Below are 26,974 nucleotides of genomic sequence, written 5' to 3'. Positions count from 1 at the left end.
GAAATCACCCTCGGTCTCTAGAACGTGTTCGACGCTTTCAAGTCTTTAGAGGCCGAGGGTGATTGATAAATGTTCAAGAATTTCCTCGTGGTTTTCCAATGTAAGTGCCAGAATATGTTTCCGTTTTCTTGCACCATGACGGCGGTCAACGTCACCTTGAAGGTTATCAACACCCTCCTTCGATCTCCTTCAGGAGATACAGCGCAGACATGAACACATCCTCGGAGTACTGGTGGATTATGCACCCCCAAATAGTAACCCTTTGGATCAGTTCACAGTCCATTGCCTCTGTATTTGACCTTGATACTAGAGCTACAGATATTTACATCCCGAAGTTCGTGTTTGCATATTCTGCCACTACATCTCTTCCGCTTACTGCAGAAGACCATGCTAACTTTGCTTTAGAAAAATCTCACCTACACCGGTGGGCGTCACCAGCACGTCTACTCAGACGGTGAAACATACGACCAAGTACCAGGCTATTATGCTTGTTTCAACACAACAAGCTATCTGAAATGGTAAGGAGGAGGTTTCGGTTTAAGAACAGATAACTGACGGAAAAAATGCAGACATTCGAAAAAGTCACCATGGTTGTTGCTTTCTGTGCTTTACAATGCATGTACCACGCCCTCGCCTCTTTTTCCATTGCTGCCAGCATCAGATCTTTGTTGTACACATGCTTACTCACCCAAGCTTAAAAGGAGATCTTTCCAGCACCTGGGCCAAGTTATGCGGCTTTCCAACAACAACCAGTCCATTCGCAGCATGCACTGCTTCTGACCGTTAATGGGTCTCGAACGTTCTGAACGGTTATCTCAATGTTTCAGACGAGTGGATCGTTCATGATGAGGCTGGCTCACCTTCTCTTGGTCGTCCAGAGCGTGGCAGCAATTGCTCGGCGTTGATCAATCACGATGGTGAGTTTATTGCTCCTCCTTAAACCCTGCTATTCAATAATTTCTGATTCATTCTCCGCAGCCGCAGCAAAGAAGGCTCAATACCGGCCATACGGAGCGGAATACAAAGGGATATCAGCCCTGCAGTGCCCTTGCTTCCCAAACTCTTTAGCTTCCAAGCCAAAGACACCGCACGCCTCACAGCCCTGTTTATATCAGCTTGCAGGTGCTGTGCTGTGTTGCTGGGTGCAAAGAGGGAGTGCAAGAGACAGGTATACCGGGAATAGTAACGGTGGTAGCAAGAGGACTGCAACTGGAGAGAGAACAAGAAGTTTTTTGAGGGATGCCTGGGTTCTTAATCTAATCAGGAAAAAGTCTTTAGACTTGCCTCTCGACTGTCAGCCCTCCATCTTTTGACAACGTCAGAGCAAAGGTATGTGTAATAAATCTTGAATCTGCTGAAAACGTTCTAATTTGTCTGCATAAAGCCGAGCTTTCAGCTCCGACCAAGAGAATCTTGGTCTTGGTGCCGATGACAATATTTGATGCTGCCTGCTAGGCAGGATGGAGAGACTGTACTCACATCTTTCTTGACACAAACAGCGACGACCTTTCGAACAAGCTTGAAGCATATGCCAAGCGCATGATGCTGCCGATGACGATATTTGAAGCCGATCTCCCATTGGGCAGAGATTTCTAAAGTGACGGGGAGAACCACTGGAGAAACGGAACCAGGGCTTATGCCAAACAGATGAGCCAAACAATCACATGGAAACTCCGGATTTGCAACGTCCTGTGCTCAAGGCGCGGCGGCAGCAATGATCATCATCACGACCAGAAGCAATCAATGATGATGGGGAGTGGTCTAGCGTAATTCTTAGCATGATTACCGAGGAAAGCTCTGAACTAGAGAATGATGACCTGTGATAGCACAATATGAAGGAAAGGGCACGAAAGGGGTCGAGATCGGCGGGGGTGGTGACAGATTTTATATCTTAGCAGTAATTTTAGTTTCTGTACCAATACATTATGTTTCCCGCAGCCGCTTCGGCGCGCCTTCTCGACATTACTTTTCGTGAAGCTGGTACTGTTGGCACTTGCAATATCCCGTTTATATATGACATGTGAATGGCAACTAACCATTGTCTCCTCAAAATGCAATTATTTCTCGTTCTCCAGACCACCGCGAGGGAGATAGAACAGACGTCTTTGATAATCTTCCAAAAATGGAAACCTCCGAGACAAAAACCAGAAAGGTACTCAACACTCCATGCTTTTGAGATTTAATACTGATGCTGAAAATCTTGCAGTATATCGATGTCTTGAAAGAATTCCAGCGTACCAGACGAGAGAAGGCCTCTCGGAGCCATTCCGCATTTCTAAAGATAGTGCGACGTGCTCTCAGTCAGGGTTGGAGTGGTACTTGGTCGTTACGGTTCTTCTTTCTAAGCAATGACTGAGACCGCCGTCCATGTACGATTGATCGCTATGTCTGGTGGCAATTACCCCAAGGCTGCGAAGCAAACTGAACAGGAGGGTGAATCCGGCGTAGGTAGCTCTGTTGTCGTATAACCGACATTAACAGAAATTTACCGGTGGGGGCTCAATTTCAGGCTCAAAATCCTGCTGTCTAGATGAACTAAAGCTTTTCTCGTGTCTTATGAGGAAGACTTTGCACTAGACAAGGTCGATCTGACCAATTATACCTTACCGCCATGAAGTCCCTATGGTGGAGTATTCAGGATTTTCGATATTCGCCGTCACCCAGTTTCAAGGCCCACTTAGCTCTTCGGACCATAAAAAGTGACGAATAGGTTGTGATAATGGGTTCTCTACTCCTGAATACAAGGAGCCTGGCCTCACTCACTTGAACCCAGCTCTTTAACAACATGTTATCATTCAAAGCTCTTATAGCATGCAACAAAGACGTTGTCAAACTCTTCAACAGCAACAGAATCACTAGACGACCGAAATGTCGGTAAACTACATGTTGTTTCTTGCCGGTACCCCCAACACAATCCTGGATCCTACCTACTGTTGGGATTCCCTCGACAATTTGGTCAACACCAGCTACTTCGCAAGCCTCCGCAATTTGTAAGAACTGTTCATCACCACTACGAACAACCGCTTGAAGAGAGTTATGGTGATGGCTGAAATCACCAGTGGAGTCTGGAATTCCGATAAGCAAGTCAACGAGCTGGATTGTCGACTTTTCTCCTCAGTAATGTAACTTTGTCTCAATCCTTCAACTGTGTTCTGTACTGACGATCTTTTAGTGAGGCAATGATAAAGCACCCACCTCAGCAGTCTTCGACGGCTCTCGGCAAAGCCACAGCCCTCAGGACGGAGCAACTTCTGATGGATTCCCAGGCGTACCTTGGCAATCTGCATTTTGAAGCATCTAGGCCCCCTTCATCTATCGTGGGTCACTTGACCTACACAGAATCCTGCGGAATCTATCAAATTCCAGGCTCAAATGTCCCATTAAACATGGAATGGGTCGAAGATCAAAGCGAATGTTATCACTGGTCGCTGTTCTGGCCTCGGATAACACAAAGCCCAGGTTTCTATTTCCAATCATCTTCGAAAACACCATTGGTGGTGTTATACTATTCTATGCTCACTTACCGTCTCTGAGTGCGACAAAGACAGCCACAACTGTACTAGCAGTAACTACCAACAATTGATTTTGGTTCGTGATGAGAATGGATATTGGTTTTTGCTTTGTGCATATCAGGGATCTTAAGATATTAGAGCAGTACAACAGCAGTGTTGCTGCACATCTGACCAGCATGCAAGCGACTCACAGCCAAGCCAATCGGCGCTGACAAAACTCCTGAGCAGACGGCGAACTCTTCATCGGTAACTGGGCGGAGGTTTTGAAGGATAAAAGTGAACAAGAGAGTAATGACTCCATCAATGGCCATGCGCGATGATAATTCTATCGCCATTCCTCTCGGTCTTTCGAGTTTCAACGGTGGATCACAATCGCAACTTCGATTACAAGCTCCTCTATGATTCAACGACCAACGATCCGGTCACTGTAGCCCTCCTATTGCACCAGCTGTGAAAGCTCGTGCGAAACGTCTTGCAAAAGAGATCGGCATTCCAGCTCCTCAGAATGAAATTCAGAAACCTCAAGTTACCAACGTAAGTCTCCCTGCACTTCTTGAATAATTTAGTCACTCATAAATATTTAGGTAAAAGAGAAGACCAAGGCAAAGAATAGCCAATTTTGCTGCAAACTTTTTGTACCAGGACTGAACTAGTCACCCCACAGATCTTTTATGCTCGAAGACTTCTTTATATGATCGCTTACAAATCTTACCTGCACACAGGCCATGGAGGAAGACTTCTCCTGGATTGCCTCTCCTGGATTGCCTGCCCTGGCTTGAGTGTAAGTTGCAGCCTAGGGAAAGTCGAAGATGAGCTTATCGGGCGACGATTATGCTAGCCCATAGCGAGCTCCAACAAAGACTCTTGGGTGCTAATATACATCCACCAACCCAATTTGGACCTACACCGGTCGTTCACCTATGAGAACTACACCACACTAAGTCTCAAGACCTCTTTATATGACCGCTTACATATGCAAAGTCCGAGAAGTCGAGAGATTGTCGACGGAAGCCTTGGAGCTCATAGCCACCCATGCACTCAACGCCAAACAAATCGGATGTTATTGGTGAGGCCCATCCAGGCTTATCTTCCGACACTAGATTTGGCGTTTTGGTACCAAGCCAGGATCGAAATGCGGGGCGTGGTGGCAACCCACATCGAAGAGGCTCTGATCGTGGAAGAGGCAACCAGCACTGTGGCAGGCGCAGTGGTCGAAAATTCTTTTGGACAACGAAATGCTTCTTCTGCGTTCAAGACAAGAGCATTTGATGCATGGAAATGTGGTACCCTGGAAAAGAAGGGAAAGTGAAGGCAGTTGTGATATAGAAGAACATTAGACATCAGAAGTGAGAATAAGAAAAAATCGATACCGAACTTTTTGCCTTTACGAAGTGAACGATGATGCACTTGCACCCAAAATTCCAATCTCTTGGTGGGCCTATTTGCTTGATGTGGACAGAAAGCTGTGATTGCTAATTCCAATCCATACAAAGATAACATCATTCTCCAGCGAAACTTCCAAGTTCTTGCAGCAGAAAACTCTTTGATAACATGAATTAAGTTCTTGAAATGGGTAGAACTGACGTGAAACAAAATATTACAGGTTTGATTGCGATGTTAAAAGAAGGGACAGATCATAACAAACATATTTCCATGGTGGGAGATTGAGGCTATTTAGCCGAAGCTGCTCCGAACAACGACCCCTAGTGCTTGTATTTGGGTTTCTACTTCGTATATCTACTGTTGTATTTCTGGTTGAGTGAATCCATCGTCTTAGGTGGTTACCATTAACTTCTTTGATTGACTGAATTTTTAACGTTGAATATCCTGAGATTTTCCATCGCCCAAGAAGAATCCCAATCTGCAAAGAGACCAAGACTTAAAGGTGGTTTGCAAAATTTTCACCCAATTTCGCATTGGCAACTGCAAACATCGATAAGAGGATTCCTGTCACCTGTGTCACGTTCTGCAACACTACAAACGCTCTAGAGTCTATATCAACCATGAGCGTCAAAACTGAGTAAGCTAAGAAATTCCTAGTCCAGAACACACATTCAAGAAGAGCCATCACCAATTTCATCAAAAACTTTGCTCTCCAAATCGAAGAAACATACTAACCATCCCAGATTCCCTCCCATCCGAGCATGTCTCTTCGACATGGATGGTCTCCTGATAAACACCGAGGACATGTACACCCTATGCGCCAACCATGTTCTTGCCAAATACAATCGTCCTCCCCTTCCTTGGTCTATCAAAGCCAAACTCATGGGCGTCCCTGGCGGATCCACCAGCTCTGTCTTCATCGATTGGGCTCAGCTACCTATTTCCAAAGAACAATATGCATTAGAGCAACGCGAACAACAAAAGCTCCATTTCCCCTCCTGTAAACCCCTTCCTGGCGTTGAAAAATTGCTCAAGGATTTGAGTACGGCACGTGATGTTGAGGGGAATAAAGTACATATAGCATTGGCAACCAGTAGTGAGAAATACAATTTTGGATTAAAGATCAGTAAAGAAGAGACTAGGAAGTTACTTGAGGTTTTTGGAGAAGGGAGAAGGGTCTTGGGAGATGATCCGAGGGTAGAGAAGGGGAGGGGAAAGCCTGCGCCTGATATTTATTTGTTGGCATTGAGGTTGATTAATGAGAGTTTGGGAGAAAACGAGAAGCCGATCCAACCAGAGGAGTGTCTTGTATTTGAGGATTCGGTGCCGGGTGTAGAAGCCGGGAGGAGAGCAGGGATGAAGGTTGTTTGGGTTCCTCATGAGGGGTTACTTGCGGAGTATACGGGACAAGAGAGAAAAGTATTGGCTGGGAGAATGGGTATGATGGTTGGGAGTGAAGAGCAGCTGGGTGAGATTGATGACGGTTGGGGCCAGCTTCTTCCTAACTTGGAAGATTTTCCTTATGGGACATATGGCATTGTCGTTTCGTAGACTTTACAGTACACTTGGATTTGGAAGCTTGATTCATCGAGCTAGACTTATTATGCGAAAACTCCTCGATTCATAAATAACTTGCATGCAAAATGGGTATTAAAGCTTAGGAAGCTCGTCTAGTAGGATTTGATTGCTGGTAAATTACTCCATACAGAAAATGGCACTTTAGACTAAAAGCATTATTCAACAAAACAATATCTCATGTACACCCACTCAGTGGCCATACGTTCAAAAAAATGACCGGGACCAGCGCTTTCTGTATAAGCTTAAGTCGTCCTGAATATACGGATCCAAGCTTCCGCAGTAAGTAATGAACATAAGCCCTACCTGTCCCGCTCTCTAGCTGTTTCTCCCAGTCAAGAAGAATAAGCACCTCGATGTTTGGTTCCCTCGTATTTTGCGGCATGCAAAGCTAGCATTCCATTGAAGCGAACCCCACCAACCCTTAAGTTTTCATCCATCAATTTGACGTATGTAGGGGGCTTACACTAATTAGTATCTGGGGGATCTACAATGTTTTCAGTTGGAAATCGGGTATACCAGTACCGATCTGAAAGTAACGGTTGGCCTTAAATGAGAAGACAACTTGAGCTCGTGGTTTTTCGTGGTTTCTCGTGGTTTTCTATCCCTGTTCGGGGCTTAGATCTCATTATTTTGTACCGCTATATATCTGTTAATAAGCGACTATCAAGAGTATACGAATACCGAGGTGCCGGTATTCATGTTGATGACTGGTACACCCTTGGATCTTGCTTCTAGAAAGGAATATGCACAACAGGTTCCCCAAGAGCTCTCGTACTCTATCCCCTAGACTGCCAACTTATGGCGCCAATGTGGCGTATGCGTTGAGCAAGAATATTAATAACTTCAGAAATGCTTTATATTTCATTTAAAGATCAAAGTTTATAAAGAAAATGATAATTAATATATCAAATATATTCTAATAGTTTTTTTCTTTGAAATAATAATAAATAGATTTTATAAATACTATTATAATAGATATTAGATTTTATAAAGATATAAAGAATTTATTATTTAGTTATATTAAAATAGTAAATATTAAATAGCTATAATAAAAAAACGTATTGAAATGAAAAGAATTCTCAAAATCCTAATGTTTTAACTAGTTGTAGTAAAACTTAACTATACCGGACTAGGATATATGTTACGACGGGTAACATTGGATCACGTGATAAGTGTCATGTGATAGGACGTTGGTGCCTTTGAAGCCTAGGATCCAAGTAGGACAGAACCATGGGTTCTGTAGAGCAGGAAGGTCTATATAAAGAGAACGGATCTCATTATAATACAGAGCTTTGTGCTCAAGAACAATCATTAGTTTTATTATTATAGTTACGAGAATTGCAATTAGTTATAATCTTATTGAATTCCTATTTGAAGTTTAGTTTAAATTATTTCGAGAGATCTCTAGACACTTCCACGTGATCCTAGAGGCAGTTCCTGTAATAATATATTATAATCTTTAATATATTAGAAAATTTCCTCATTTAACTACTTTTTATATAACAGTAACGAATTTTTGAGTAAAAACCGGAATATCGAATACTTCTTTTCGATTTCGATATAAATTTTGATAATGAATTTAGCTGAATAAGCTTAATTAGCTGCTATAACATAATACTTTTCGATAATATTAGGGTTTGAAGCTAAAATCCGATTAAACGATTGACTAAAACACTTGAGCTATTATATTTTATACCGGAAACTTAAATATACCGGATTTGATTGATCGAATTTTTCATTCCTGTATAATCAAGTTTTACTATAATAGCTGCCTGTTAAGCGACGACGTTTTAAGTTCATAGTCTAGGGGATATTATGCGCGGAAAAACACGCACATATCACGTGGCAATCTCTGTAGCTAGTATTTATAGTTCTTACCCATTCTATTGTACCCCCTGTGTGTTATGTGAGAGCTTTCTAGAGCCTCTCTCCTCTCTCCCCCGCTGACGGCGCTACTTTCATAGTGACATTTCTACGGTGTTTGCGAAGGCTTACTCTATGACCCTACCACCTTCTACTATTTTACAATATAAATCAACCCAACGGACAAAAGGAAATCCAGAAATTTCCGAGGCCGTAATGTGGGTCCAGCCTTCCGGACTTGCATTCAAAAAAATCATCGTTATACCGTATAAACTCAGTAGACTCGGAATCTAATTAACCGCATGTAGCCTAGTATGTGAGCCTCAATCTCACATAGTGATATTACAAATCAACAAAAAACATAATTCTAATTATTTAGGTTAATTATTATTAAATAAGCAATCGTTATTTTCCTTTCGAATTCTAAATATCAGTATTCTTTATTAATATAATAACAACTATTTAAAAAGAAAATTGAAAATTTAATTCTAATTTAAATAATTATATACTTCAAGTATATATATAACACATTACTTTTATACCCTTTAAATGTTGTTTAAATATTTTTATACTTTAAAATTAAGAGGTGATTTATTTTTACATTCTTTAGAATCTATAATAGAATCTAGTTTCAAGTAACTAGATTCTATTCATTTAAGATAGATTCTATAATGGAATAAGATATGTTTTCTATAGCGAAAGAGTAGATTCTATAAGAAAGGGGTAGATTCTATAGATATAACTTTTTAATTTTTTTTACATAGTTTTTTTTTTTGATAGGCTAGAATTTATAAATTTAAGGTAGATTCTATATAGAATTTATTATAGAATCTAAGGGGCATGAGAGTAAAACTTTTGTAAATTTTAGGGCATGAGAGTAATTTACCGGCATATATATTATTATACAAGCGAAAGGAAAAGTGGAAAAGAAGTCGGATTTCAACAAGTCCGGCTGCGATATAGGTATTAAGCTACACAGTATGCGACTAGGCAGATTCCGAGTCTACTGAGTTTATACGGTAATGCTCAGATGAGAGCCCTGACACATATAGTATCGGAATATCAACGCCATGGTAAATGTGATTACGAGGCTCAATGGGTCTCAAACCTGCTCGTTCACTGATTACACAAGTGTGATTGTGATTGAGAGAATGACAACTACATCGGTGGTCTTCAATCACTATTTAAAGACTCTTTTTCCCCTCGAAATCACATTGTCTGACATCGGTATCATTCTAACTATACTCTTCTATCTTCCTGCCTTTCTACTTTGACAAACTATTTATCCAAAAACTCACCTCCTCCTACCTCATCATGGATTCATTCAACTCCAAGATTGAGTCTGCAACTTCTGCAGGCAAAATCCCAGGTGCCGTCACGGTTGCCAGCAATGCTACGAAATCATTCACTCACTGCTCAGCTTACGGACTCCGTTCTCTCCACCCCAGCTCATCTACACCCTTGAAAACAGATGTTATCCTCGCGATTGCCTCCTGCACCAAACTTCTAACCTCAATTTCCGCTCTCCAATGTGTTGAGCGCGGCCAATTTACACTCGATGAGGACGTCTCCCGCCTTCTTCCCGAACTCAAACTCGAGGATCTTGATATCCTCCAGGGTTTCGATTCGGAGGGAAAGCCCAAACTTATCAAAGCCACGAAAAACATCACGCTTCGTATGCTTCTCACCCATACATCCGGGCTAGCATATGATGTCTTCACACCTGACCTGGTTCGCTGGAGAGCTACACGAGGCGAAGTTGCCACGATTGACAAAGGAACTTTGATATCGCGTTACAAAACCCCATTGACATTTGAACCCGGGACTTCTTGGGTCTATTCTAGTGCGTTCCACTTTCTCCTTTTATCCACAAGCCTTACAAGCAAAAAAAGAAAGAAAGAAAGAAAGAAAGAAAACTTAACAACCCTTTACAAGTATAGGCGGACTTGACTGGGCCGGTCTAATGATTTCCCGAGCCAACAACATGAGATTGGAAGAATACATGCGTAGACACATATGCGCACCCCTCGGCATCACAGATTTCACATTCCATATCAACCGACATCCTGCTTTACTTTCACGCTTTGTTGATATGACTGCTCGCGTCGGAGACAAGACTCCCTTCGGTACGACTGCTAATCCTACTGGAGCGCTCGTCTACTCCGAAGAAACTTTTTGGTCACCAGAGCAAGTCGACGACGCAGGTGGAGTGGGGGTTCAAATTAGTATGCCCTCTTACCAAAGAGTCTTGCATAGCATCACAATTTCAGATGAGAAACTTCTCAGTAAAGCGATGAATGACAAGTTGTTTGAAGCGCAACTGACAGAGCAACAATTGGCAAGTGTAAATCAAACATGCCAGATTCCGGAAATGCGCTTTTTAACGGCCCCCTCACTTCCAGCCGGTACGAAAATCGATCATGGCTTAGGAGGAATGATACTTTTGGAGGATTTGGAAGGCAGGAGAAGAAAAGGGACAATGTATTGGAGCGGATTAGCAAATTTGTTTTGGTGGGCAGATCGAGAAGCAGGTATTAGTGGGATTTATGGCAGTCAGTTGTTGCCTACTGGGGATAAACAGATCGTAGAGATGTTTGAAGAGTTTGAGAAGGCTGTTTATGCAGAGGTGGGGGCTTGATGGAATAGTAGACGTTGGGGATTGGTGTACATTTTTTATATAGACGAATGACTTGAAATTGTACTTTCAGAAGCGAACTATGGGTTTTTTACGGTAAATAACTCTGATACCACAGGAATTGATCTAAATTCACTCTCGTGTCACTTAGACTCTATAGTAGATAGCTAGAGTCCATGTATTTTAGTTAGAAAGTAAGGCGTAACACTAGAAATTATAATACAGAAAGCTGGAATTTACAATTGAAAGCTAGAATCTAAATAATACAAGAGTAAACACATATCAATATTATAATCACAAGAGTAATGATTTATACTTCTAATAGCACGATAATACTCTAACTGCCCTATCTTTTATTCAAGAGCTTGTATCTCTAACTACCTATGTATTTACCCTTTTTTACAGGTTACCTACGCAAACTCCTACTTCCTATTCTGTCTCCGTTGACTTTCCCCGCATCGAACAATCCAGAAGCGGCCATTATCAAATTCACAACATTTGTCCGATCTCTATCAGTATACGATACAATTTTCGAGATCTAAGCTCACAAATATACCTCCATCGATATCCACGATCTCAGGGTTTGGCCCCTCAATCTTCTTACTCTACACCCCCTCGATTCAACAGTCATATATAACAAACAACCACCAAATCACTACCAAATATCTGTCGCTAAAATCCTTTACGAGCTTCAATAAACCTTCACATATATAATTCACATTCACCCATTCACCCCCAAGACACAACTTCAATCTTCCCAACCTTTCCAGCCAGAAAAACAACCAATCCAATCCAATCCTCACATCCCCCGTGTCATCATCACCATTTCCCTGATCCCCACCCCCGTGCCCCCATCCACGAAGTTCCTCCCGCCGCCAAAACTTCATATCTCATCATGTATGGCTACTTACCTAGGTACACTCGTATACTTACCGCACCAACCGAAACAAACAAGACAAAGCTGATTCAACAGAGCCACAGTTTCTTAAACACTTCATCCACATATACCCCAATGCAGAGGAATGAAAAACTAAACTCTATGCTCTATGCTCTGTCTATTTTCAGTAGAGACCAAGAAGAAGATCTCGAAGATCCGAATATCTTCCTACCTATGAAAAGAAAATCACATCGCCTGGTTATATTAAAAATCAAATTCTCTATGCTTTGATCTCTATTAAAATGTCATCTAATCACACTCGATTTCTCAAAGAAAAGAAGGAAAAGATAAGCGTACTTGCGATGGCCAAGTGCAGAAATTGCTTTTTGTTAATTGTCTACAATTGAAATGTACTACTTCCCAACCTGGTATCATTCATGCTATTCTACTAACATACGATTTTATCGTCAAACCATGCAATCCACCATCAAATTTCTCACACACTGGCATCCCCTGACTTTCCTAGTCCTCATCTCGCCCATTCCCATCTCTTCTGCGACCCTCTGCCCCTCAAAAAAGATTCATCAAACACGCCATTCACCCATCCATCCAACCATCCTATCGAATTCGTGCCCATATTCTCATTCCAACCGAAATTTTTCCTTTCCTTCCTCTTCCCACCTCTTATCCACCGCATCATCAATCACCATGCAATAACTTGTAATCGCGATGCCCAAAAACGCCACCCGCTACACCCAAAGAGTCTGATAAATCAACAAGCAAACAATGTATCACGAAAAAATATCTAAAGTCTCCATATCTTTATCCTCCACTGCCACATCTTAACCCACGGCTTTGTACAAAAACTGCCTTCTTCGTAACGACTTTCTCATATTTAAACAATTCCTCCCCTCCGAATTGAAATTGCCTCCCTCCGCTCTCTCGCATCAACTTTGGTGTGTTTTCCTTGTTCTACGCCAAGTTTTCATTGTTTGGTCCCGCATTCAATCAATATTCGGTATTGAACATAGGCTTAACAAAACTGCAGTGTTTCCTTTGCCTATCTCCACCAGCACGATATTTGTTTACCTGTCAATACTTCTCATGCTTTCGGTTTACTTCTAGGCGACAACTCCTCATCACCAGGCCTAGCAGCCTTCGCCAACCCATTCAAAGCACGATTCTCCGAAATCCCATCAACCCCAACAGTCAATTGACGACCTTGGTCCTCTCCAGTAGGTGTTTTATCGAGGTCATCCAGATACATTTGCTCAACAGATAATCGATGTGATTCATCTTTAGCCGTTCCACATGGATGAAGAGGAGCCGGTGTCGCTTCTCCAGATAAATGTGATGCTGATGGCGAACGATTTAGAGGTGAAGGTGAAGGATTGCTTTGAACTGAATTTGTCCGTGGCGCTCGATTTGCAGGTGAAGAAGTAGCACTTCGTTCATTTTCATCTATAAAAGTGTCCTTTGCGCTAGGGAGAGAAGGAGCTCTTGCACCATTGGTAAGTTTGTCATCTTTTGCCCCTAAAAGGATCTCTCGTGCCACTTTCTTCGCATCTGCATCAAGGTTTGGTAGGGAGAGTGGAGGCTGGGTTATATTAGCACTTTCCTTCTCAATGTCTGTTTTACAACTCACTTGCTGAAGATATTGATCTAGTTTCTTCTTCAGAATCCCCGATCGAACAGGCTTGGCCAGATAATCGTTCATACCAGAAGCTAAGCACTTCTCTCTATCTCCTTGAATAGCAGATGCTGTCATCGCAATAACAAGAATACCTCTGACTGCATCGATTGGATCTTTGCGTAACAATTTCGTGGCTTCATATCCATCAAGAACAGGCATTTGTACGTCCATAAGAACAATATGATACGGGATGTTCTCGCGAGCCTTTTGTCTAATGCCCTCCACAGCAGCCATTCCATTATCGTAAGCATCAATAATTTTAAATCCCAACTTTTGCATAAACTGAATAGCAATCTTCTGATTGATAGGATTATCCTCGGCAATACAGATACGCAGGGCATCTCGACTTATATGAGAGAAATCGTTAAATTCAGTAGGAACTGGTTGTACTCCTGGGGCCTCGATAGGTTTTTGTATAGCTTCACGCGGAGGTTCGTACTGAGTGTCTCCTGCAGAAACTTCCGGATTGGCTTTATTGAAAGTTACAGAGAACCAGACAGTCGTGCCTTGATTTTCGACACTCTCAAGCTCTATTTGTCCACCCATCATCGATTCTATGAGTGACTTACAGATACTAAGTCCGAGACCAGATCCACCGTAACGACGAGCTGTGGAATTGTCTGCTTGAGAGAAGGGTTTGAACAACTTGAGCAGCTGTTGTCTCGGTATTCCAATCCCTGTGTCTTTGACCCAGAAAGTCAACTTCACGGCATCTTTAGTTTCCCAATCTGTTTTGGCACCGACAGTGATAGAACCATTCTCGGTGAATTTCAAACTATTTCCGATAAGATTACCAAGAACTTGGTGGAGTCTGACTGGATCTCCATAAATCAGTGATTGCGGAAGGTTAATATCTTGAATGATTTCCACATTTCGAGAGCTCTTTTTGTCTCTGTTACTATATGAAACAGATCTGACAACTTCTCGTATCATCTCATCAGCATTAAATGCTACAATAAAAAGCTTCATCTTATCAGCTTCCATCTTGGAAAAGTCTAGAATATCGTTAATGACAGTAAGCAGTAGATCCGCAGAAACACGAATCGAGTCAGCCATCTCCGCTTGCTCCTTACGAAGATCGCTATCACGAAGAAGCTCTGAATTTCCAATGACTCCATTCAATGGAGTGCGTAATTCGTGACTCACGTTTGCCAGGAAAATTGATTTGGCTTTGGCAGCTTCTTCGGCCAATTTGACATTGCGAAGTGCCTCCGCCTTTGCCAAATTAGCGTTCGTCTCAGCTTCCAAAGCTTTAGCTAAAGCTCTTCTCTGCACATCAACCATAGAATTATTGAAGGCCGAAACCTTCTCTACTTCTTTCAAAGTCAAGGCATTTGAATAACTGATGCCGATTTGGTTGACAAGCAATTGGAGGACCGTAAGATTTCTATCGGTAAAAGCGTTTGGTTGGCCTTCCAAATAAAGAACTCCAAGTAACGGTTTGATGCCGTGGCATATTGGAATAGCGATGACTGATTTTCCCAGAGGATTGCGGGCAGACCAAGCAGGATTAACATTACTAAACCTCTCATCATTAATGAGATCAGGTAGGAATACAGTCTCACGAAATCGAGTGCAATAAAGAATGACCCCTTCGGCAACCAGTGCCGTTTCACTCAGAGGCAGCCCAGGTATATGAGCCACAGCACCTTTCTCCGGGTCACCACTAGCGGCTATGCTCCACCCAATGGGATCTTCTTCTTCAACGACGATCGCAGCGACTGACGCCAAGCCTCCACAGTTCTGCAGAATAATCTCACACATGGTTTTGAGCAATTCATCGACCTGGAGAACACTAGAGATGACTTGCGAACTTTCGAGAATTGACGTTAAATCTAGCATATCTAGAGCTGGAAGCCCAGAACCAGCATCAGGTCTCGCGGAGCCTCCTTGCCAAGCTCCAATTCTATCACCTTTCGTCTCAGAGTCATTGCTATGAGCCCGTTGCCGCTCGTCATTCTCGTCCCCTTCTAGAGTACGATATGGCGTGGGTGCAGAATCTCCAGCAAAATCTGTTTGCGTGCCATTTTCTATATATCGAAGGCTGCGGGTCGGTCCTTGCAGAAGAAGGCTATGTTCCATCTCGATATGTCTAGCAATTCCTCCTGCTCCAAACTGTCGGTACAACATGATTGTCTCTTGCAAAGCCGCCTTTGCTGGCCTTCGCGAACCGGCGCGTAAGAGAAAGCCTGCAAGAAGGAAATTTCCCAAAGCTTCCTCGAAGACAAAGTCATGTGAAGAAGCATGGTCCAAAGCTTCTTCGTAATGTCTTAGTGCCCCTCCATGATCATTCTCCATTTCGGATACTTGGGCTGCTAGTAACTTTGACCAAGCCAGATAGTTAACATCTGAAACAATCTGCCAATCCTCAATCTTCCTCTGGAAATAAGAAACTCTTTCCTTAGTATCGTGTAATGCTTTACCAAGATCCCATTTACTATCTCCTTTGGGGCTTTTAGTCGCCGCTTGAACAGAATCTTGTGTTTTGGCCCAAAAATGTGCAGCCAAGGAAAGACCATGAAAGAACATCGTGAAGCGTGTATTGCGAATAGACCATAAAGAGTCTACCTGCTCCAGGAACGCCTCGCCTATAGTAATGGCTGCAGAGTAATGGCCGTACAAAAATAGAGGGACAATCTCAAATCCTTCATAAATCATAATCGACCGATCACTATTGGTCAAGGTATTCTTCAGCCATGCTTTATACAATAGAGAATTATGCGAAGCATCATTGAGACATTCTGTTGGTGAGGTGGTCATCGTCTTGCCTTGCAGTGCTCTGCAAACTTGTCGAAGGACGATGAGCATGGTTCCTCCTCTGCTGTCCACCTGCCAATCAGGCACTTCTTCACAACCATAAGTGCAGAATGATTCAAGATCTGCCAGGTTTTCTGAAGCAAAAAACTTGAGTGTACCTACGAAACCAAAGTTGAGTATCGTCGACATTCTGTCACCGGCCTGAATAGTATACTCTAATGCTCTTTCCAGTTGACCGAGTGATTGAGAGAGCGGCCAGTGGATATGCCCAACGAAAAGAGAGTAAATAGTTCCGCCCCGACCCAAGGTGTAAATGTCTCGCCATCGATCCATGAGTGCCAATGATACATTACCCATATCGCTTGCGAACTCAATCATATTAAATCGCGTGATTGCTATTGTAGCCAGGTGAAGAAACGCCATCCCGGCTTGAGGAAAACTGCCCCGCTTTAAATGAGTCTGGACCATGACAATTGACATTTGGTAGAAAGTTAAAGTATCAGACCAAAAGGCAGCATTGATTGTTTCCACTAAAACGGCGCCAACAGCAGCAAGATTGGAGTCTTCCATCATTGGTTTATCGATAACGAGTGTCGCGGCGACTGATTGAATCTCCGAAGAGAGACGTTTGAACTCGTAGTCACACTTTTCGAAGCTAGGATTTCCATCAACCTCGATATCCAAGGCAGCCAAGCATTGTTTCAGTGCCTCAAAAGCACTCCTTGAGTCGCCTTCTTGTGAAAAAGTGCGACTTTGAAGGACCCAAGCTGGAGATTTATCAACCGGAGTTTTTGCGTTTTGGAAGATGATCGCCAATAATCTTTTGGTTTCCTGGTATTGTCCCATGTAGAGATAACATTCTGCAGCTCTAGTGTGGATTTGAAGTGTCTCGTCATAATAGCAATCAGGTTCATCGTTGTTCCATGGATTCTTTTGCAATAACAGAAAGCACACAGCATAGAATCTTGCAGCAGTTGGTCGAGCTCCACTCTCTGCAGCGGCCGTGGCGCAATTGAAGAGCAACTTCCTAAATGAATGTCTGTGTAGAACCCGTTCGACAATAACATCCACGCATTCACAAATATGTGAGGCCGTCACATCTTGAGATCGCTCATCAGCACTATAGTATTTCATGAGCGTTTGTGCAATGATGAAATGCATTTTGGGGCCATTGCACTCTCGTAGTGATGATGCAGCTTGAATGTAGCGATCATGTGCAAAACGAAAGCGATCATCATCTTGTGTTGCGACAATTATATAAGCTTGAATAGCGGCTTGAAGCCCACCGATGGCATCTTGTTGAGTGTGTGATAAACAATAATACCGATCCGGCGGACATTCAACCATGTGATCCTCAGAATCAAACTCGCCACTCATAAGTCTTTGGACCAATTCGAATGAGAATGTAGTTCCAATGAGGGAAGCCCAGGCAAGAATTGACCTAGACGCTGGAGGTAATTCATTCAGACGGCTCGTGACGAATTCAGTATTCAATACCTCATCATAACTCTTAGTTTCGAAGTTCTTGAAAATCCTGTCGAGATCATATTTCCAAACATTCTCCTTGTAATCATACCATATACATTGCTTTCTGTGACAGCTGTCTAACATCTCACGAATATAAAACGGATTACCTGCCGTTTTAGATTGGATGACTGCGGATAACGGTATAATTTCATTCTTTGGTCGACAAAGAGTGGCAGAAATGTACTCTAAAATATCGTCTTCAGTCAAGGGATTGAGCACTATTCGAGTAACTCCGATACCATTATGTTTAATGTGCCCTAGATAAAGTTAGCGCTCTTCATCTTTCCAAAAGTTTGGGCATGCAAACGGATACCCTCAACGCCCGAGGGCTCTAATATTCCCTTGATTTTTTCAGGTAGAGTCTCCTCAGGTCGATAAGTTACAATAATGACCATTTTAATGCGTGCCGATATGATTTGAGCAATCAAATCCAAAGATTCGTCGTCCGCAAACTGTAGATCATCCAGACAGAAACATATAAATTTGTGTTGTGCAAAAACTCGAAGTACATCAAGGAATGTGTTCATCAACCGCACCGATTTAGTCGAAGAGCCTGCCCGAAGGAAATCTTGAGAGCTCTGAGAGCCTAGTGTGAGATTATAAAGACTACCTTGGCTCGAAGGCGAAGAGTCACGACGTTTGAATTCTGCCCTAACACTTTTATTGTACCCTTGAGAAAATTGCCCGGAAGGATTGGTTGACGGCATGGGACCAATCAAAAATTCAGGCAGTCCTAGTACTTTGTGGAGTAGTGGCCATGCAGGTCTGACGTATTGCTTCAGAAGCGCGTGAAACGGGGTGTCCGTATTACTTTCAGAGAATACTTGCTTAAACAGACTTGATAAAAGTTTGAGCACTGGCCCGAATGGTGTCTTCTTGGCACTATCAAATTTCGAGCTTGCAAAATATCCCCGCCGCCTCGCTTCGATATGAACTGATTGCACCAGACAGCTCTTCCCAAGTCCAGCTGCTCCTGCTATACTTATAACCTCACATCTTCCTTTGCGCCGAAATTTGGTGGTGTTCCGGGTACTCATCAGACTTCCTGCCCCCTCAGATGATCCTTTCTCTCCCGCCATACTATCTGCAGGACTTTTTGTATCCAGTGACAATAATGAATTGTTTCTCTCCCAAACCTTTAAATTTGTACCTGAACGGTAAGAGTCGTCTACAGAGTTATCTTGTGAATTTGCGGCGGATCGATAATGACTTGAACTAGTTCTATGAGTTCTGTAATCCGTAGGAAATAACATGTTGTTGGTAGTAAGCGAATTTGATCTTCCCTCGGCCGAACTTGATTTGCTTTCGCTGGAGAAGCTTCCCGAAGCCATAGCGTCAAAGGCGTCGAGACGTCCGTCAGACAAACTGGAGCCGGATGATAAACTGTTAATGTCTTGTCTCTGTGAGTTGAGATGACGTCGAGAGACCTTGTCGATAATCTTGACTACTTCGTCATGCTCATCGGATCGTCCAATCATGATAGAAGGGAGTATAAAAAATGAAGAAACGTCTTTCGTAGCAATGTTCCAATTCTTTAGAGCAGTCGAATCTCCAGCTCCCAGAAGCCTCCGTACTTCTACAAGATCGTGTCGTAGCCCTGAGACGGAATGGTATCTTTCCATAATATTTTTGGCTGTCATTTTTTGTATGATTTTACTTATGACGTCGGGAATATCTAATCTGATACTCGAGACTGATGGAAGGCGTCGCCCTAAAACACCTTGTATAATATCCATCGGAGTTTCTCCTTCAAAAGCAGGCTGTTGGGTGAGCATAGTCCAGAACAATATCCCTAATGAATAAATATCTGTCCGGCTATCAGGTTCAGCAGGCATACGGCCGGTCTGTTCTGGTGACATATATGTGAGTTTCGTCTTCGCGCCCAACTCTTTTGTTAATGTAGACCATCCCGTACTTGTGAGACCGTGTTCGAAAGTTCGGAGGCCCGAGCCAAAATTGATCAATTTGACTCGGCCTGTTTCCACATTCATGTGAAAAGCGTCTCCCCTAATCTCCCCGTGGACGAGACGTTGCCCATGATGGAGAATCTCCAAGCATTCGGTGGCACCCACTGCAAAGTCCAGAAAAGCTTGCAATGGTACCACTTCATTCGGCGAGAAAGAATCGTCCCGAAATGCCTCATGCCTATCCCCTACCTTTCTTCCCTTGTACCAAGCGGGACCATAATCCACCATTTTTTGCAGGTAGTTGTATCCCGGATGTTCGAAGATGCAGACCACAATAGGACCTTTATCGCCCTGTTGACTCGGTAACCTCACCAGATCTACTGGTCTTATGATATGGTTGCCATCCGGATCCACTGATCTTATTACATTTTGGCATATATGAAATGCTCGCTCCTCTCTCAGGGCGTGAGATGAAATGCGCGCGATGACTGGTATCCCACTTGAACTACGTGCGCTCTGGACGCTCCCGTGGTCGGAAACGTCGTCGTGAATAATGCCGGAGTCACTTCCTCCATGTTCACTCTCTGCGTTACGCGTCCTGCTTGTGCCTCTAGTTCCAGGTCGGGATGAATTTTGCTCGGAGCGCGATGTTGCATTACTGTGTCGACTTTGGGTGGAGGTATGCTTTGTTCCGTTGACCTGCCTATTTATAAACATTGTTCGTTAGTATTATCATGCCAAAATAACCCAGCAGTCCGCTCATCTGTCATCTGCCTGTCTGCGCATCTCCTCCTCTACGCCATGCCCATGGATTTTGCCTTGAAGAAGTTTATTCTACTTACCAATTATCGTAGCTGGAGTGAAAAGGTTCTTTCGATTCGTCCCAAGTGTAGCCAGCGATCTGGGCCAATCTCTCAAATATCCTCGGGGGCGGATCCAAAACACCATCAAATTTGAAATCATCCCCCACGGGCAAAATTCCCTCCATATCGGAACGCTTTAATTCTACTCGTATCGCCAACCAAATCCCGAATCCCTTCACCCACTTTCTCTCATTGCCTTATTCGTGAGTTTGAAGATCGTTTTGATCGGATAAGATAAAATTAAGTGACGAAACACCAGGGGAGGGGTCAAGCACTCGGTGGTAGGTACAAATCTTCGATTTTGGAGGAGATCGATATTTGGGAATTCGACTTTTGGCGGAATTGTCTTTTTCGAGACGGGCTCGATGGGCTCGATGGCGGGACTGGGGTTGTTGCGTTAATGCGCCTGATTGAAAGGAGCTTAGTAGAAATATCTACGTCACTACAGAGTACAGGATAATTAATATAAGATGGAAAAATCACTGGGTACCAATGAAGCAGGGTTTATGGTTTATTTTGTTAATCGAGAAAATCTAAACGCCTTAACGCCTCACATTGTGATTGATGATGTTGTTGTTGTTGTTGTCGCTGTTGCTATTGTGATAACGATGCGAGACCCCGTGGGTGTGCTTGTGTCACAGGGCAGAATTGTACAGAAACGCATTCAAACCCATCTAGAAGGGTTTGAGACGATATACTAATTAAGGAGTATGTAATTGGGTAGTAGGTAGATACTTATTTAGTCACGGCATTTATTTTCTCGATAGATTGTATCAAGGTTCGAACCTTCCCGTGCCTAGGTATCCGAATACATATGCCAGTATATCTACTACTAGCTCCTCCTCACAATAGTTTCTCACGACATTGCACGGAGATGATCATCCAGCGGCGAGTTGATCATCCATGGAGATACCCCAACCTGGAATATGCACCAAGTTCAGATTTTTCTCAAAACTGGGTCTTTTTCTTCATTTTTGATTCGTGTTATTCATTTTATTCACCCCTTATCGATATGAGGAGGGTTATGGCGGGGAATATCGCAATATGTATAATTCCCATTAGCCACTTCAACATGTGCATACTGGTATCCATTCTGCATCTGCATCTAGACTTCGGTAAATATTCCAAGCCCACCTATTCGTAGGAGAAAAAAGAGGCCAAAATTAATCATTCTAATAAATTCTATAATAAAATTTCAAAAAATTAATAATACATAATAAATCCTTGAATAATGTTCAATTATAAAAATAATTTAAATATTTAAATGTTTAATTCTTTAAAGTGGAATGGAATATTTGGATTATTGAAGGGCTTTATTAGTGGTTAATTCCGGCCTATTATTTCTTCTATGTAGAGCCCGCCCACCAGTTCGAATTTGAATCGTGAAAGATCTAGATATCTGGTAGGGTACAGGCTGAGACAGGGTAATGTTGTTAGCAAACCCCTAGATATTCAAGAGTAGATAATACCTACAAATCTCAACGTCCTTTAAGTAACTTTCGTCTACTCCTCATGTATTCCAACCACTTATATCGGTTGGAATGTCATTTAAATATCAGAATACAAGCACACCACGAATCCTGAATATTACATGATTGTTACCTAAATATTTATAGTCCCCACTTCACATTGGCCACATAAAAGATCATACCCCCAATATCAAGCCTTCATGTCACATTCATTACTCACACTCTTCCTCCCCTTAATTTACCATTCAATGAAAGAACTTTCTCGCTTATTTCCACAACTACTTCTGCCTGCCTCTACATTCTATTTAATTGTTATTTATCTTACTTCTTCAATACGAAACCTCCTCACTTATATACCTAGGCAATACTCTTACAAAAATCAAGTGATCGATCATCTTCATCCGCTTTATCCGGTTGAAGGGTTTCCATTTGACAATCATGACTCGATAATCAAACTTACAATTTTCCACATTTCTCACTTTCTTCAACTGAGATTCAAGTTCTTGGCTATTTTCATAATGTTTTCATTCTCCGTTTCTATAATTATTCTTCTACTCATTGTGTTTTATGGAATTCCTCGTTCGTTTCTATAATCTCCTCCTACATACCTTTCTCCCCATCAAACTAACATTTACTTGTAATCTTACATTTTCGCTTACCCCCTTAGCACTTCCACCTTCTGTAATCCCTTTCATCTCGTTCAAATCATCACTTGGTCTTATGTGTATCCATTGATTACTTTCACTAACAATCAACTCCACCTCGCCTCTTCAAACCCCTCATTCCGTTCATTCCGTTCCCTCTTCCACCACCTCATCTCATCATTTTACATTTTCATCCATCCCAAAACATCATCAATTCCTCCCCTCCCGAAATTTCCAACGAACCCAACTATCTATACATACAAAATCCCACATTCGGATCTTCCTCTCCAATTTTCAAGGAAAAGCCCTAGTCATTTTCTAATTTATCAATCTCTTCGGAAAGTTGCTGATGCAGTCAGCCATCCAAATATCACTACAACACGATTCTGAGGCTTATTTTGAAGTTTTGAAATACCAAGGGATATTCACTACTCATACACAAGAGCTGGTTTCCATACCATATTCCAATTATCAGAAAATATCACAATCATCTAAAAGATTCTTCATTTATCAATCTTTATTCAAATTTACTGCTAGTGATACACAATTTGATTATCAGCACCAAAATTCATATAAGTCAAAACGTAACCAAGTTATTCCTTCCTGGTCTATGTATTTACTAGTATACCGAGGTACATACATCCTCTCATCCAGAGCTCTTGCGTTAAATCTCATATTCAATAAGAAGTCAAAGGGATCATTGCTATGTTAGTTTGCGTTTCAAAATCTAATACCAAGAAGGGATTTGAATGAACCAGTGTCGATTCTTCTTCTTCTTCTTCTTCTTCTTCGTAAATATACTTATTTCACATCTCTCAGGTCCTATCGCAATCCATTCCAAAAACCTTTCAAACCACTCCAAACCTCCAGATATCAACCCCTAATCAGCCTAAACATTCCGTCTCTATGCTCTATCTCCTCATTAACTCACTCATACTCATACTCATACTCATACTCATACTCTTCACCTACTCACTAGTGACTAAAGTATCATTCTCCAATATCAAATATCAAAAACCAATTATTCATCTTGTATCTTATACCTCTACCATAATATATCATTATTGTCCACCTGCATGCAGCAACTACTTCCTTAAAATCAAATCCATATTCGCCTCTCCTCTCCTCTCCTTTCCCCCCTCTCTTTTTAAAAAAGAAGAAAAATAAAAAGAGAACTAAAAGCCAAGACCCCGATAATTCAGAAAATAAAAATATGTGTATATAGAAAACATGCTCAATCTTCAATATCTCCCTCCCTCTGTTCTATGTTCTCTCTTCTCTCTTCTCTCTTCCCTCTTCCCTCTTCCCTCTTCCCTCTTCCCTCTTCCCTCTTCCCTCTTCCCTCTTCCCTCTTCCCTCCTACCCAGCGCTATTTCCACCAAATAGATCCCATTTTCTATACTTTCCTATCGTATAACTATGTATCCATATAAATACATATATATATGTTCATTCATACCTTCAGTCGTATAAGTAATACATACTAGATTTACACGCACATACATACATACCAACTATAAAAACATGCCCACTCCCCATCACAAATTCCCAACCAACCCCTGAACAACTCCCACTCAAATCACCAAGTTCCATAACCAAACATGTAAGTTCACAATTCAAATGGCCAAAAATATATGTATACAACTTTAATTCTATAATATTTGCTATTCACACAATCGACGTAGAAAATCTTACACCGTCCCCATTTTATACATAAATACATGCATATCCGTGCATTCCCATACCATACCATCCCACCCTTTACCATCCATTCGTCTACCAAAAATACTATCTTTCATGTCAAACATGGTATTGTAAAACGTCATGCCCGATATTGCAACAGAATCCTCAAAAGTGAATTCTCATCGAGGATCGCAAAGGAAATAAAAACGCCAGTGCCAGACCGAGCTAACTAAGATACTTGTATAATGTCATAAGAGCACAATATGCAGGGGCGTCTAGTATGTACTTTTGAAAGATATCTCATGGTTCAATTGATCCAACCCATTGAACCATACCATCTGGTGTATGGATTACAATAGAATGATATACCCCAAACTTTTCTTATCCATTACCGAAGCGAAAAGAAATATGCTTCGGTAAGGTATTTAACATAGAAACACTTTATGAACTTCCAACGGCGTTTTTGGCGGCATTGATATATTCGCTGGCGTGGATGTCGTACGAAGGTGCAAATCCACCGAGGAGAGTGAAAATGGTGGTAATAATGAGACCGAAGACGATAACTTTGCGGAGAACTGGTCGACGGGAACCGAGATCTGCCCATTGGCGTCCACCTTCTGCAAGATAACTCTTGATCTTCTCAGCTCCAAGCTTGAACCAAACCATTCCACCGAGAGCAATAGTATATCCGAAGCATTGGAGTGGGGTGATGAAAGTTCCCCAGATGATGACGGAAAGACAGACGAGGAGAATATCTTTCAAGACACCGCAGAGAGTGAAAATAAGAACGGAAGTCTTGCCAATCTGCACATAATGTTAGCAATGAATTTTTGGGTTACCAATTGAGATTTTCTTACCAAGAATACAACGGAAACGTTCAACATGAATGCGCACATAGCATTGGCCAAAAGAGTCCAGAATCCAACATTGTAGAAATCGCCCATGGTCATGGTTGGAATTTCCCAGAAAAGTGCGACGCAGAAGTTCATGATGGCACAAACTGGAGCGAAATAGTAAAGGGATACCAATGGGTCCATCTTGAACTCGGCAGAGCTGAGAAGTCTCTGAACCATAACAATTCGAATAGCCTCGAAGATGATACCTCCAATTTGGAAAAGAACACCAATGACAACAAAGTCAATTTCTCCGATCGATGCGATAACAACACCGATAACAATGAAGGAGACGTTGAAGAGAGTTTTCATGTTGGGTTCAGCAACTCCAAGGGCCCAACTGGTGAGCAAGACTGCGACAGGAGTGGTAGCCTACAATTGAGCGTTAGCACATTGAAATTCGATCTCGAGCCATTCAACATACCTTGAGCATTTGAATGAAAGAAACACTGAGATAGAGGTATGTCAAGTTTCCGCAAATCAAACTCAAACTGAAGAAGATTCCAATAGGCACGATAGCTCTCAAGTATACACGACCCGTCATCTTAACCGTCTTTCGTCCATCAAGAAGTTTGGTCGTTCGAGCGAGAATCTGCGTCATCAAAGTCGCAAACCCAAGATGCCATGATGTGAGGAAGATAGGGAAATCTGCAAAACTGTTAATTCATGATCGCGAGTGGAAACGGTGCAATCGCATGAGGCGACCAAGCTGGAAAAAACGTACGAAATCCGACTGTCGATAAGATCCATTTGTTGAATAGAATAACACTAGAACTAAAGAAAATCCATGTCCTTTTGCAAAAAAGTCAGCGAATCGTTTGTTTTGTTGATGTTGAGATCGTAACTTACATAACGTAAAATGCTGGGTGTACCGCAGCCTTTGGAGGCTCTGATTTCTCGGCGGCAGGATTAACTGTAGGAAGGACAGGAGAATCTGCCGACCTAGAGATCTCTCCGGAAACTCGAACCTTTTCTTCAGTCATGATTGCGAGTTGTATTGATGAAGAATTGGTGAAATGGTTCTTCGAATGTTGTTGGAGATGTTTAATGTGAAAGATCACAATCTAGGTGTGGTAGTAATAAGGATTGTGCAGTGTACGCGTTTCCTGTGTGCCAAGCACTAGATAACGATCGGAAAGGTTAAAATTCCAGATGGAGAGCGATTAACTATCGACTTTCTTTCGCTATGAGGCGAATTGGAGAGATTTATTAAAAGATTGGAATATGGTATGATTTAACCAAAGAATACTACAGTGAAGAAGAGGGGCCGAAGCAAATTCAGAGAAGAAAAGATTGAAATGACAAGAGAGGAAAAGAGTGAAGTGAGTGAGAGAAGTTGGTCCTTATGTCCTTAGCCGTTGTGATTGGATCTACTGGGGACTCGATAATTACCTCTTTGATTTGAGGTCAAGTTCTCGAGGTGATTTCAATGCTACCTAGGCTCAAGGTTGCAGGTACAGATATCGAGATAGTAGTACTAGGTAATAATAATAATAATAATAATAATAACAATAAGAGGTGCATCTAATATCTCATACCTCCTCACTCTAGTTGGAGTCCTTCTGGTAAAATGGATGGGATACTGGGTAGGTAGTAAGGTTCAAAGTGGATATTCATCTACCCGGGCTAGAAGACTTCTGGGCCCAGATTAAATTATCCTTCATACATACGTAACTCTCTGTCAGGGACT

General features: G+C 42.2%; 7 protein-coding genes across 7 annotated transcripts; 5 read left to right on the top strand and 2 right to left on the bottom strand.

Annotated features, from left to right (window-relative positions):
* Positions 1-515: 515 nt before the first annotated feature.
* Positions 516-1,442, top strand: EAF01_002229 (uncharacterized protein; the record flags this gene model as incomplete). Its single annotated transcript, XM_038910481.1, has 7 exons — positions 516-518; positions 570-619; positions 694-782; positions 828-917; positions 979-1,168; positions 1,279-1,329; positions 1,385-1,442. 7 exons carry the CDS (start codon positions 516-518, stop codon positions 1,440-1,442), a joined length of 531 nt encoding a protein of 176 aa, XP_038773403.1.
* A 603-nt stretch (positions 1,443-2,045) lies between these two features.
* Positions 2,046-3,533, top strand: EAF01_002228 (uncharacterized protein; the record flags this gene model as incomplete). The annotated part of the gene is made up of 3 exons (XM_038910480.1): positions 2,046-2,152; positions 2,207-3,122; positions 3,173-3,533. The coding sequence occupies exons 2-3, from the start codon at positions 3,037-3,039 to the stop codon at positions 3,531-3,533; spliced, it is 447 nt and encodes a 148-aa protein (XP_038773402.1). The 5' UTR covers positions 2,046-2,152; positions 2,207-3,036.
* Positions 3,534-3,803: 270 nt separating this feature from the next.
* EAF01_002227 (uncharacterized protein) lies at positions 3,804-4,513 on the top strand (the record flags this gene model as incomplete). The annotated part of the gene is made up of 3 exons (XM_038910479.1): positions 3,804-3,873; positions 3,961-4,046; positions 4,097-4,513. 3 exons carry the CDS (start codon positions 3,804-3,806, stop codon positions 4,163-4,165), a joined length of 225 nt encoding a protein of 74 aa, XP_038773401.1. The 3' UTR covers positions 4,166-4,513.
* A 1,002-nt stretch (positions 4,514-5,515) lies between these two features.
* EAF01_002226 (uncharacterized protein) lies at positions 5,516-6,446 on the top strand (the record flags this gene model as incomplete). The annotated part of the gene is made up of 2 exons (XM_038910478.1): positions 5,516-5,532; positions 5,639-6,446. The coding sequence occupies 2 exons, from the start codon at positions 5,516-5,518 to the stop codon at positions 6,444-6,446; spliced, it is 825 nt and encodes a 274-aa protein (XP_038773400.1).
* A 2,873-nt stretch (positions 6,447-9,319) lies between these two features.
* EAF01_002225 (uncharacterized protein) lies at positions 9,320-11,065 on the top strand. Its single transcript, XM_038910477.1, has 2 exons — positions 9,320-10,179; positions 10,277-11,065. Exons 1-2 carry the CDS (start codon positions 9,651-9,653, stop codon positions 10,972-10,974), a joined length of 1,227 nt encoding a protein of 408 aa, XP_038773399.1. The 5' UTR covers positions 9,320-9,650; the 3' UTR covers positions 10,975-11,065.
* Positions 11,066-12,950: 1,885 nt separating this feature from the next.
* Positions 12,951-20,720, bottom strand: EAF01_002224 (uncharacterized protein; the record flags this gene model as incomplete). Its single annotated transcript, XM_038910476.1, has 4 exons — positions 12,951-13,445; positions 13,494-18,082; positions 18,139-20,435; positions 20,575-20,720. 4 exons carry the CDS (start codon positions 20,718-20,720, stop codon positions 12,951-12,953), a joined length of 7,527 nt encoding a protein of 2,508 aa, XP_038773398.1.
* A 4,112-nt stretch (positions 20,721-24,832) lies between these two features.
* EAF01_002223 (uncharacterized protein) lies at positions 24,833-26,267 on the bottom strand (the record flags this gene model as incomplete). The annotated part of the gene is made up of 5 exons (XM_038910475.1): positions 24,833-25,195; positions 25,249-25,656; positions 25,709-25,932; positions 26,009-26,076; positions 26,134-26,267. The coding sequence occupies 5 exons, from the start codon at positions 26,265-26,267 to the stop codon at positions 24,833-24,835; spliced, it is 1,197 nt and encodes a 398-aa protein (XP_038773397.1).
* Between the last annotated feature and the right edge of the window lie 707 nt (positions 26,268-26,974).

Source organism: Botrytis porri (genome assembly GCF_014898465.1).
Source record: "Botrytis porri strain MUCL 3234 chromosome Unknown BPOR_003, whole genome shotgun sequence".
Classification (NCBI taxonomy): domain Eukaryota; kingdom Fungi; phylum Ascomycota; class Leotiomycetes; order Helotiales; family Sclerotiniaceae; genus Botrytis; species Botrytis porri.
The sequence above is the reverse complement of the archived record's forward strand: the minus strand, read 5'-3'. Positions and strand labels throughout refer to the sequence as shown.

What these genes read in the sequence shown, in the direction of transcription:
- EAF01_002225 (XM_038910477.1), top strand. Translation starts at nt 9,651, where the DNA reads ATGGATTCATTCAACTCCAAGATTGAGTCTGCAACTTCTGCAGGCAAA. An exon ending in GACTTCTTGGGTCTATTCTA is followed by an intron (nt 10,180 to 10,276) that starts GTGCGTTCCACT and finishes TTACAAGTATAG; the next exon opens with GCGGACTTGACTGGGCCGGT.